Source organism: Coptis chinensis, chromosome 3 (genome assembly GCF_015680905.1).
Source record: "Coptis chinensis isolate HL-2020 chromosome 3, ASM1568090v1, whole genome shotgun sequence".
Classification (NCBI taxonomy): domain Eukaryota; kingdom Viridiplantae; phylum Streptophyta; class Magnoliopsida; order Ranunculales; family Ranunculaceae; genus Coptis; species Coptis chinensis.
Genome location: NC_141458.1, coordinates 13,154,282 through 13,167,202, shown reverse-complemented (window position 1 = coordinate 13,167,202; position 12,921 = coordinate 13,154,282). Strand labels below are relative to the sequence as shown.

The window sequence follows — 12,921 nt, the reverse complement described above, 5'->3', positions numbered from 1 at the left end:
ATATTAAATTCTATATGAATAAATCAATTATATATGACTTACACGTGCATCCCATTTACTAGTATATATAAACAAAGTTAGGGTTTAGAAATTAATTGGTAAGTAAGACAAAATTGGTTGCTAGGATTTGGTGCATCTGTTGAGAGTTTTGTTCATGTCTAAACTCATTGGTAGTTCTACACAATTGGTTGTTTATTGTATGAGAGATTTGTGAGGTCATAAGAAAGGGGAATCTGGGGGTTCTGTTGAACTAATGTGAGTGTGATGTAGGATGAGAAGGTCCACTTTTAGGTATTTTATTATTAGCATTATTAAGTTGATCTAGTAGTTTCTTTTATTGAGTTTAATTAGATTTAGACGTCTAGGCCAGTTTCTTGGTTATCAAGTTTGGCTTATCTATATAAAGAGGCCAATGTTAGTTGTTTCAGGTATTCAGTTATTCAATCAAAATAAATATCAATTATTTCAAACCGAATATTTTCCTTCTCAAATTATTCTTCATCTTCTTCAATTTTGCTTATTTCTTTATTCGTCTAATTTCTTAATCTCATTCATTCTTTTCTTCTATCAAGGATTTTCATATCCTTTCTTCCAAATCTAAACCATTGTTTCCCATCAGAGTGTGTAACACTATTTGATTCTCTTTCAATTATATTGGAGCTTCTCTTTAGCTGTGGATTAGGCACAAACCAAATCATGTAAATTTTCGTTTCTTTTATTTGGTTGAATGGTTTGTTATTTTGGTGAGTAGTTTACATTGTTTACTACTTGTTTAGGAGTTATTTAGTTGATTTCATATACCATAGTTGTGGGTTGTTGCTTCTACCACGTATGATATTTGGTTGACACTTATGTTGTATAGAATTGGTGTGCTCCATAGTTTTTGGGGTACAACAAATTGGTATCAGACCTAAAGATTCTACCTTGGCTTAGTTGGTAATTGATTGTGGTAGAAGTTTGTTTTGAAATCATATTTTTTGGTTTCATTGGATGTTTATGCATTGGTAATGTTTGAAGAAATTCCCAAGAGGGTGTTTCTTTGGTTGTTGGTGTATGAAATTTGTGAGCATGACAAATCCTAGTGATGATGAGGCTCCTAATGTTGGAACTTCTTCTAATTCGAAAATGAAGATGGTTAGTATGGGAAAATTTGATGTTAAAAAGTTAAATGGCAAGAACAATTTTGACATGTGGTAGTGTGAGGTTTTGGATATTCTTACGAAAGAAAGTTTGGATGAAGCTCTGGAAGATAAACCAGCAACGATGTCAGAAGTAGAATGGAAAAGGTTAAATAAACAAGTTTGTGGGTCTATTCGACTATGCTTGGCAAAGGAGCAAAAATATTTTGTCATGATGGAAAACTCCGCTAAGGAGCTCTGGAAGAAGCTTGAAGACAAGTATATGACGAAGATCATTCATAATAAAGTGTTCTTGACGAGGAAGCTTCTCCGGATGAATTTGAGGCCAAGTGTTACCTTGTCTGAGCACTTGGATGAATTCAATAAGCTCGTTGCCGACTTATTGAATTTGGATGAAAAAGTGCATGAGTACTACAAGGCGGTATGCCTTTTGAATTCTCTTCTGGATGATCTCGAGTATCTCGCATCTAATTTGATGGCGGGAAAGGAAATAAGCTTGAATTATGAAGTGGTGGCTACACCATTGGTGAATCATGAGTATAGGAAGAAGGACATTGTAGTCCACATAGAGTCAATGCCTAAAGCTTTGGTTGTAAGGGGAAGACACTATGAAAGGAATAATGGCAGAGGTGGTGGATCTCGCTCTAAATCAAGAGTGAGACGTGATCGATTAGATAAAGACCAATGTGCTTTTTGCCACAAGAAAGGACATTGGAAGTTTGAATGTCCAAAGTTGAAATCGAATGACCAAGATTCTTCGAATACTGAAGTGTGAATGTTGCACAAGATGGAGATAGTGATGACGATTCAGATTTTCTTTTACTACTTCAATGGTTGGTTGCTCCACGAGAGAGAGGATTAATTCTTGATTCTGGATGTTCTCAGCATATGTGTGTGGAGATGTTCTATTAGGTAATGGCCATATATATCTACATAACACATGGAAAGGGAACTATTTATTTGAAGATGTTTGATAGAGCAGTTAGAGAATTGGTTGATGTTCGGTATGTGCTGGATTTGTAATCTAACCTCATCTCTTTGGTTTCTTTAGAGTCGGATGGTATGAAAGTTATATTTGAAAATGGGGCTCTAAAAGTTGTTATAGGTGCACATGTGGTGATGAAAGGGACAAGACGAAAGAATTTGTACTTCCTTAATGGAAGTTTGGTTAGTGTAGGTGGAGATCATTCTACTTGTGTAGTTATCGAAAACTCTAACATGCAGAAAGAAAATGGTTTTGGGAAAAAACAAAAATTCGTTTCTTTTAGGCATTTTGATTTGAATGTATGTTCGGATGTTGGAGAGATATCTCAAAAGGTGGAGATTGATGCCGCTTCTTATGATGTAGATGGGTACACAACTGATAATGAAAGTGAAGCTACAGTTGAAGTTGTAGAAGCTCTAGTGAAGTTGTGAAGCCATTTGTTATTAGAAGCCATATGAGTTTTGGGGTGTTGGAACATCTCCAGTATACTCAGTGGAGATGATATTTGTGTTGAAGTTTGTTGGTGATCCTTTGAGGGGATCACACCCTTCTGGGCATTGGTATGGGTATAGTTGTTGATTAACCACTTTTTTGGGGTATGAAAGAACTACTATGAAGGTTTGATCTCTTGACCGGGTACGTCTGCAAATACTTCATAGTGCAATCATTGTTGGGACTTTTGGGACATTGATGGTTGGATTGGTTTGTTCTCTCTTTGATGTTGGTTGGTTAGTTGGGTGTAGCGCATTGGTTGGTCGGCTCGAATTTGAGAAATTCTCACTGAGGTAGAGAATTGTTGGAGATGGTATCTTGTTACCGAGAAAGTGAGTTGGAGATGGCATCTAGTTACCGAGCAAGTGAAGCTCATTCAGTATCTTGTTACCAAATTTAAGAAAACAACCTAACTAATTAGATTTTTTGGTATCCCAGTACTGAATGAAATATGACATTTTGGCATCCATATACTGAAATGGATCGAAATTTCGTATCTCATCGAAATTTTAGCTACACCGTAAAAACAAAGTTAGGGTTTAGAAATTGGTAAGTGAGACAAAATTGGTTGCTAGGGTTTGGGATTTGGTGCCTCTATTGAGAGTTTTGTCCATGCCCAAACTCATTGGTAGTTGTCTACACAATTGGTTGTTTATTGTATGAGAGATTTGTGAGACCATAAGAAAGAGGAATTTGGGGGCTCTATTGAACCAATGTGAATGTGTAACACTATTTGATTTTCTTTCAATTGGAGCTTCTCTTTGGTTATGGATTAGGCGCAAACCAAACCACGTAAATCTTCGTCTCTCTTATTTAGTTGATTGGTTTGCTATTTTGGTGAGTATATTTTACATTGTTTAATATTTGTTTTATGAGTTATTTAGTTGATTTCATACACCGTAGTTGTGGGTTGTTGTTTCTATCACGTTTGATATTTGGTTTTGGTTGACGCTTCCGTTGCATAGAATTAGTGTGCTCCATAGTTTTTGGAGCACAACAGGAAGGAGATATAGTCATCTCGTGACTTGCACAGTTTAGAAAGATAGTCAGCAACTTGATTACTTTCTCTATAAACATGACAAACCTTCACCTCAACAAAGGATCTCTTGAACAACAAGACGGCTGCAACTAAATTGCAACAGTAACACGGTGGCTTCTCAACTACATTCACGATATTCACTACTCTTAGAGAGTCTGATCGCGACATCTAATCTTCTAAAGTCATTGTCTCGAGCAGCTTTAAGACCTTCTAAAATGGTCCTATAACAGAGTTTTGCGATGAAGAACCGAAGTACGCCAGCAAGACATTACCCTGATAATTCTTGAAAGCACCACCAAAACCTTGGAACCCACCAACCGAACCATCAGTATTCAACACAATAACATCTTCAGGTGGAAGGATCCACTGACACCATGTACTAGGCCTACATCTCTACTACTTATAAGTGGCCTGGGCGAGTGAGCTGTTTAAGCTATAACTCTATTCTCCCAACTGCTGTTTTATGGACACGTGTCCCATATAGCCATCTAAACCGGTCAAACAAAAAAAAATCAGTTATAATTTTTTTTTTCTATTTGTTTTATGGGACAAAACTGTTTGTTCAATTCTGTCTATGAATTATGTCTGTTTTTCACTGTTTGCTTTTTATTACCGCCCTACCTCAAAAAAGTGAATAGAAAAAAAAAAAAATAAATAAATAAAATGTAACTCACGTGCAAAGCACGTGCTAATTGCTAGTAGTACTTAAACGCTCATGAATCATTGAAAATCATTTTGCCATATTATCACACATTTTAAATGAGATTGGAGAGCCATAGCACATTATGGTGAGAGTGTGAGACACTAACATTATGGTGGTGAGAGACACTGTGTTGGAGTAGACTTGCGTAACATTATTATTCCTGTTTGCTTATTATCCCTGCAAAAAACATAGAATTTTTCCAATAAAAGTGGGAAATAGAATCCAACCCCCCTGCCTCTGGAACCATTTGCCGGTGGAAAAATATTGCTTATTTTCTCACGATGTAGCCCCTTCTCACCCTCAAACTATCGCCATTAGGCACTCTCTCTCTCTCTCACACACACAGTTGGTTATCTCTAACTAGTTATCTCTCTCTCAAGTTCTCACCATCAGGTATGTATCAATTGTTGTTATATACGAATCGTATATTACTATATTTGTGTTTGACCATTTTTTAGTTGTTATATACATGAACAACAGCATGGAGGTCAGAGACTTAAAAAATTCCAAAACTTAGCCCAAAAAATGTGAGCCCATTTTCATATCTAAATAGCCCAAAAAAAATGTGCTCCGAAAGACCGAGAGTCCTTCTGGGTCTAGGGTATGTGTCACCCACACTCCTGACTTGGTTAACAAATGAAGTAGCTACGTGGACCAACTCCTCTCCTCATTTCTAATAACAAAATCAAGAATCATTGAGCCCTTACATAGTTTGACACGAAAAGGAATGGGCCAAGCATTAAGACGAGCCACTGCTAAGGTTCGTTCTAATTCACCATCTCTCGAACCGCCCCCGCCTTCGACACAACCGGCTCCAAAGGTGGTTGATATTAAACCCGTTGTTACTAAAGCTGCAGCTGTTGATAATCTTGCTAAAGGTTAGTAGTAGTTGGTGCCTATTTTTTTGGAAAGTTTATTTTCAGGTGAAATAGAATATATTTATGAATCAGATACACCCTCTGTGTAACGTGTTTTATTTTAGTAGTTTAATGTTGGATATATATGTTGTGTGTGGAAACATTTAGGAGGAATGCAAGACAAGACAACTAAGCGATGAGATTATGGCTATATACGACTACATTTGTTAAAAGAAAAGGAAGTGTACGACTGTTTTTCCCATTAGCTGTTGGACTTTGGAGACCCAAACACAAGAACTAGGAGGAATGGGATTAATGCAGAATGGTTTTGGACCAAGGAACGAGGACCCTGTAGGATGGTGGGTAAATAGACCAGATGTAACATATCAATACCTTTTTTGACTAACGAATACTTTCAAGTCTAGCTCCATCAGCTCTGTCAATCTCCTTGTTTTAGCAACAAGAATAGGGGCAAGATTCTAATGAATGAAACTAAAATACCAGCCTTCCATTCAAGACCAAACAAAAACTTAAGCTCCCTTATGCCATATGTGATTTGGTGCATTTTTCGCGTTTTACTTTTCTCGTGACATGATTATACCCAAGACTTCGTGATATTTTTTTGCTATCTTATTTGTTTCGTATCAATAATCAATCAAACACTTGTCATGCACCGGTTATTTTTTATTTTTTACATGTTAAACTATTTCGAGATGGCTTTGCTGAACATCATTATATCATAATGCATGTCTATGAACTTCTTTTGTGTTTTGCGATTACAAAAGGTGTATTGTTAGAAATCTCGTATACATATTAGCCTGTTAGGGTTCTAACACAATCGCCTTGTGACATAGCTACTATAATATGTTTTATTTCGTACATGTTATTTTGAATTTGATTTAAAACTAGTTAGCATTGCTACTTTCAGCAATATGTGTAGGTTATTGACCTCGTAGCAAGTTTTATAAAGGCAAAGGTTATCTATGTTTCTGTCACTTGTTTTGCTCACGTTTTTGGTTACACGGAAGTGGCGAAAAGCTCCGTCTTCTTCTTTGTCTGGTAAAATTGGTGAACTTGTGTCTGCTTATGTAAAATAAGAGTGAAGGGACTTATTCAAGCATTTCACCAATCCTCTCTCTCTCTCTCTTGAACTGTATAGCATTCTAGAGTAAGACAAGGCACATGTAATATGCCATAGAATTATTTCTGATGATTTCCTTGCTTCTCTTTGTTAGGGTAATAGGCCACATTGTTCTTGTCACTCTTATATACTTTTGACATAAAAATGATAAAACAGAACCTGTCTTGCATTTTTGCCAAAAAGAAGAGAGAGAGAGAAGAAGGGAGGGGGGGTCGAATTAGAGAGAGAGAGACATAATGACGAGATACAGATAAGTTTCTACTACTTCCTTCTGAAAGTTGTTTAACAGGAGAAGTACAAAATATTTATTTACCACTTGTAGATCTAATGCTCGAACTTTTGAGCTGAATTAGTTGTGACATTTCAGTTAGAAAACCAGACTATGATTGCTAGCTGAGTTTCCCTGATCAACATTGTAAAAAGAGAAGTCATATTTGTTAGTAAAATTTTTAAGCTTTTATGACTTATGACATAGGTACATGTATTGGTTATCCGACATGATTAAGAAGTATCCATCACAGTGAAATACCAAATATCTGGGTACATATAACCTTCGATATGTCCTTGCGTAGGATGCGCAGATACTTATCATGGAGTGTCAGTGTTGTACCCTTCCATAACTTAAACATATTCATGTAATAAGGTCTAGAATATGGACTAAAATTGCAGCTTATGTGCGGAAGAAGATTTTTTTTCTTTTCATTTCTTAATGGCATGTTTAAGAATTAATGTTGTGTTTTCATGTCTTTTCTTCCAGAGGATATCTCAAGGATCAACCCTGACAATGTTCTTGAAGACAGAGACCCGGGATACGATGCCATGCTTAACCACATGGTGGGCAGAATCAAGACCAAACCTGGTGGAAAACTTGAAATGGGGGAGGTGAGAATATGAAAATTGATGCCATTTTTTTGGGGTTTTTTTTTGGTTTTTTTGGTTTTTTTTTTCCTGTGTGATCTGTGGCATTAAATTAACTCGGTTTCTCCTCTAGTGGTGGTAATTTGCACGAGCTGATTGAACTTGATTTTTCTCTACATACCATCTTATGATTTTGTCTCTGTTGATGAGAAATGAAGCTTCAATTGTTGACTTTTGGGCATTGAGGTCGCAGAAGTGGAGCTTCTCTTGTAGCTGCTTCGAGCTTTGTGCTATGTTGGTCTGGTCACATTAGTAATAATTAGGTTTAAGATATCAGCTGCCTTTGAATTGAATGTTGTACTTGTTGATAGGCTTGTCGTTAGATGGTTTGGTTGGAGCTCTGTACCATCTCTATGAGGAAGACGTAACAATTATGTTGTGGATCAATATGGAAGTGATGTCAAGTACATTGTGATACATTAGAAAGAAGATTACCAAGGTTCAGAAATAAGAGACGAGAGGACCAGGGTCGGAATGGACGTTTGGGTTTGAATCTTCATCGAATGCACACGTCCGGTGATTTGATTATTGAGCTTTGCATTGGGGTTCCTTTTAATTGGAAGCAATTGACTTTGCATTCGCTGATTTAGCCTTTTCTGATTGGTATTCCTTTGAGCAGTTGCATTGGAAAATCGCCTTTTGACCAAGGAATAGCATAGGAACGAGCTCTGTTAGTATTCATGGTGGAGCAACATTAACAGATCCAACACTAAAAGAACGAAAACTCTAGTTTGGTGGTTGTGGTCATGCTGTTAGGTCTATCTTTACTTGCTATATTTCCAGTTGAGATTTGTGTAAACAGTGTATTCCATTTCAATACAACAACTTCGATCTAATTAATGACTTGCACTCCCGAAAGTCATTTCTGGTTGGTTGTTCATTCCTGCGTTTTTCTGGTGCAGGCTTTTGTGGTTGAAAAGTATGATAGGCCTATGCCAAAGCTGCGAAACACAAAGCCAGAATCCAACTACTATGAGGGGCAACCGGCTCCTCCTGGGACTCTAAATGTGGCCCAGCTGCGGCAAATGCTCCTTCTGCATCAAGGCAAGGCAAAGGACCATGATGGGCCCATGGATGTCCAGCAGATAGCTGAAAGATTTCAAATCGACATGCTGCAAGTTCAAAAGATTTTGCAGTTTGTATCACTTCCTCCTGAAGACTGACAAGTGAAGTACTCCACGTGCTTGGAGAGAGAGCATATGTTTCAACTTGTTGTCCTGGCATCAGTTGTTATAAAGTGTTGCCGTGCTTTCCATTAAAATTTTGTACTGAGAATCTAACCTATATGAGTAGTTGGGGGTTCGTTTGTGAAGAAACGTGGTCCATAGCGAATAATGGATTTTTTGTACTTCATAGCGAATAACGAAATTGTAGAATTTTGTATAGGCATATGGCCTAATTTTTGCTAACACCAAGTTCACTTCTATGTAATCAACCATGCTCTGAAGTCTGAACAATCTCAACCTTCACTTCAGTTGGCAGCTATGATCGGGGGGACAATTTTATTTGGTTAATGTGTTTGTGATTGTTGACCTAAGAAGGAAATGCATTTGTATATTCGGATTCCTGCATTTATGTCAATGAATACATCTGCATGGGATCAAACCCAAAAGGCATACCAAGTAGGCAAGTAGTTTGTTTCAATCAGTTGCCAAAGGATCAGAATGGAAAAGTGACACCAGAATATTGGGGTGTTCACTGGTCGATCCATGTCTGTCGAATAATGATGATTGTATTCATTATATCGATGATTATAACAATAGTTATTGGAGTTTTGTGTATATATATAGGACTTTAAAAGGATATATGGCGATGTAACTGTTGGTGATATGTTTGCTAGATTTGACGCAACGAGGAAAAAGCCAACCAATCCAACGTAGTCACAAGTTGCAAGCTCGCAACCAATTTGGTGTGATTGTCAAATGCCACCATTTGAACAAGGGAGAACAAGCGCAAGACAATTCTCCGATTTAAATCACTCGCCCATAACCAATTTTATTTCAAATCACCGAAAAGGATTGGAATGGTAAGAGGTCAAGTTACCCCTGACGCAAAATAACAAATGGCCTGGCCCGACTGTGAGGGAACAATATGCATATGCACAACCAATGGATATTGTGTGTGCATATTTTAGCAAATAGATATGTAACACGTTGTAGCATCTTCGTAAGGCTCGGATATGGTCTTGGTGTGGGTAGAAAGTACCAGAACACACTTCAAGTCCAAATCCTCTTACTTCCTAGGTTCGGAAGTGAAATAAGAAGAGGAGGTTCGGAATTGGTTGGAATAGGCTCGGAGAACTGGAGGTTCGGAACCGGTTGGAGTAGTAGGCTCGGAGAACTGGAGGTTCGGATCTAGTTCGAGTTGTAGGCTCGGAGAACCAACTCCTGACTAGGAACACCAAATCCGGAACTACTAAGTTTGAAACTCCAACTCCCAATCGAACCTAAAACATGTTTTTTTCATTGTTTAAGTCAATAAAGGAGACCTATTTGACTTGGGAAACATGGGGCTTCTAGAAGAGTCAAGATGAGACTTAACAAGAGACGGTCTCCTAGTTAAACACTAATTGGGAAACCTCATCTATTCATCAAGATGATACTTAACAAGAGACGGTCTCCTAGTTAAACACTAATTGGGAAACCTCATCTATTCTTATAAATAGAATAGTTGAACTACGCTTTGAGTTTGATTCCTAGACACAGGATACGTAGGCAGCCATTAAAGAATGTGGTTCAACTCATCATCTTCTAAATCTCTTCTTCTTATTGATTCAATACTTCTAGTTGTTTTTTGATCATCGACAAAATATTTGTGTTTCTTGATTAGAAAAAATCATCACACAATTTAAGCCATCGTGGGAAACTATCTGAGAATTGATTTGATTTTTCTTGGTCGAAATTTTTTCAGTTCTAGGTTTTCCTACCCACCATTTTTTTTTTTTTTGGGTTGGTTGTTCTTTAAAATATATATATATATATATATTTTCTTCACTTTTATTCAAAATCATGGTTACTACAAGAGCCAATGCGAATCAAAGTAACGAGGGGAATAACGAGATCAATAACCCACATGTTACTTCTCAAAGACAATCGAGCGTAGAGGAGATCGTTCGTTTTTGGACAGTCGTGAAGAAAATGAGCCTAACAACGATACTCCCCAATCTGCCATAACCAACCAAGCCATCATGGATCTTTGTGATGGCGAGCGCGGGTCGACGGGGAGGCTCGTTTGCGTTTCTTACAAGACTACTACCGCGACGCAGGAGGAGGGTCGTTCACCTCCAAGAGTGTTGCCCTCGATGGAAACGCCGGGGGCAGTTTCCGATCCACCGAAGTCTCGACCACGTGAGGGTTACGCCCCTACACCTTATATACCTTTACCATTTGGGTATCATAGCGACCAACCGATTCGGATTATAATCCGAGGTGGATCCCACCCAACACTCGAGCTCACACGAACCGACTTCTCTTGGTATTCAAGTTCTCAAGGTACGAGGGATGGGCGTCGAATGTGTTTGCCGGAATCCACAACTATTGAGGTCAACCTCGCACGCGAAGAAGACTTTCAGTTTCAAGGGAACCTTCATTGCCGGAATCCCTCGGTTCCCCAATCCGGTTTTGCAAACTCTTCCACTCGATCTCGAGAACCAGAACCACGTTATCATCAAGATGAGAACTATGAGAGTCTAGGTCTGAGGTACAACAACGAGAGAACTCAAATTCATGAACCGACTACTCTTGCACAACTCAAGGCGCAAATACTAAAGGAACTACGAGGTTCTAAACCAACCAAGATGGATGAGTCAGTTGTTCGGGTCAAGAATCGAGGGTGACATTGGAACTCCTTTTTCACGACATGTTATGAGTGAATACATCCCCCATGATTATAAACCACCGAAGTTCTCTAAATTTAATGGCAAAGGAGATCCAGTCTCTCATGTGCTCAGTTATTGTCAAGCAATGGTGGGTCTTTCTACGAAAGATCATTATTTGTGCCGGTATTTTGCTTCAAGTTTGACAGACTCGGCACTCATCTAGTACACGAAGCTACCCAGGGGCAACATTCACGAGTTTAAGGTGCTATCCATCAATTTCATTGCGAAATTCAGTTGCAACCGACCCTACATTAAAACCGCTGATGCACTGTTTGATATGAAAATTCAAAAGGACGAGCGTATCAGGGATTTCACCAAAAGATTTAACGAGGTTCAATTGCATGTTGACAACGTTGATGAGACCCTCGCCATTGTGGCCTTTAGAAAAGGATTAGATCCTGCTTCTGGTCTATACACGTCCTTGAAGAAAAAGAAGCCTACGAACATGACAGAGTTGCAGGCTCGGATTGATAAGTATGCGGAACTGGAAGAAGACCTATTGGACAGGGACTCTTCTCATAAAAGAGTGATAACCAGTGTCACCTCCGCTCATGTTGGTAGGAGTTCTGATAGTCATTATGATGATAGGAAGTCCGAGGAACCACAGTCGGAGCACAAGTCAATCGATAGGAATTCCTATCAAGATAAGTCCAAGAGGCAAAAGGTTAGTGACATCGTCGAAGTGAGCAACTACCCCCATTTGGATAGGGACTTTACCACTTTAACTCATCCTTACGAGGACATCTTCGATGCCATCAAGAACAAGAACATGTTAAAGAACTCTCCAAAGATGAAACCGGTGCTATTGGAGCTAGGAATACAAACATATCTTGTAAGTTCCATAAACAGGCGGTCATGGAACTAAGAATTGTAGGTCTCTTAAACATGGAATTCGGGATCTCGTAAAACCGAGGGTTACTAGATGAATATAAGGGTACTCGATTCAGAATACTACCGCAATTCGACACCAATGTACACAATGCGAGAGATAGGAACGGATAAGGTAGTGATTCACACGATCGCCGGGGCAATTCTAAACGCCCAATTGAAGAGTTGAGTAGAGGGCAAAGGTACGGGGAAAAAGGCAGTGAAGCATTTTGCGAAGCATTAACAATGTCACTTCCAAACCGACCAAGGAATCTAACTCGCGGTTGTTTTCACCGATGACGACGCTAAAAGGGGTTTTCTTTCCACACTTTCGGATCCGTTGGTTACGTCCTTAGAAGTTCTTTGGGTGTGATATGCATAGGATCCTCATCGACCACAGGAGTTCTCGCAGATATACTTTACTATCATGCTTTCAAACAAATGCCGATTCTAGAAACGGAACTTCGTCCCGTGAAATCTTCTTTGTATGGATTTAATGGTGACATGGCCGATCAGAGGAGAGATTGAATTGGCGATCAAAGCTGCTGACGTCGCTCTAAATGTCAACTTCACGATTGTCAGGGGAGTTACGCAATATAATGCTATTCTTGGTAGGAGTTGGCTTCATCGCTTAAAAGCGGTTCCAAGTACTTATCACCAAACCTTGAAGTTCCCTCACCAAGGCAATATCGTGGTGATCAAAGGAGATCAACAAGCTTCCAAGCGATGCTATGCAGCTCTTCTAAAAATGGTTCAGGAACCGCTCCAATAACACCGGGGGCAGGTTCGGTTAACCGCCAAATAGCAATTACAGAACGAGTCTCCCTCTCAAGACATAGTGTTGGGACCTTTGGATATAATTCCATTAGATTCTATAGGGCCGGATGAGAGGAGGACTCCCCC

General features: G+C 38.9%; 1 protein-coding gene across 1 annotated transcript; it reads left to right on the top strand.

Moving 5' to 3' along the window:
• Nucleotides 1–4,985: 4,985 nt before the first annotated feature.
• Nucleotides 4,986–8,841, top strand: LOC147508041 (dynein beta chain, ciliary protein). The gene is made up of 3 exons (XM_086600656.1): nucleotides 4,986–5,236; nucleotides 7,114–7,238; nucleotides 8,177–8,841. The coding sequence occupies exons 1-3, from the start codon at nucleotides 5,086–5,088 to the stop codon at nucleotides 8,435–8,437; spliced, it is 537 nt and encodes a 178-aa protein (XP_086456782.1). The 5' UTR covers nucleotides 4,986–5,085; the 3' UTR covers nucleotides 8,438–8,841.
• The last annotated feature ends 4,080 nt before the right edge of the window (nucleotides 8,842–12,921 follow it).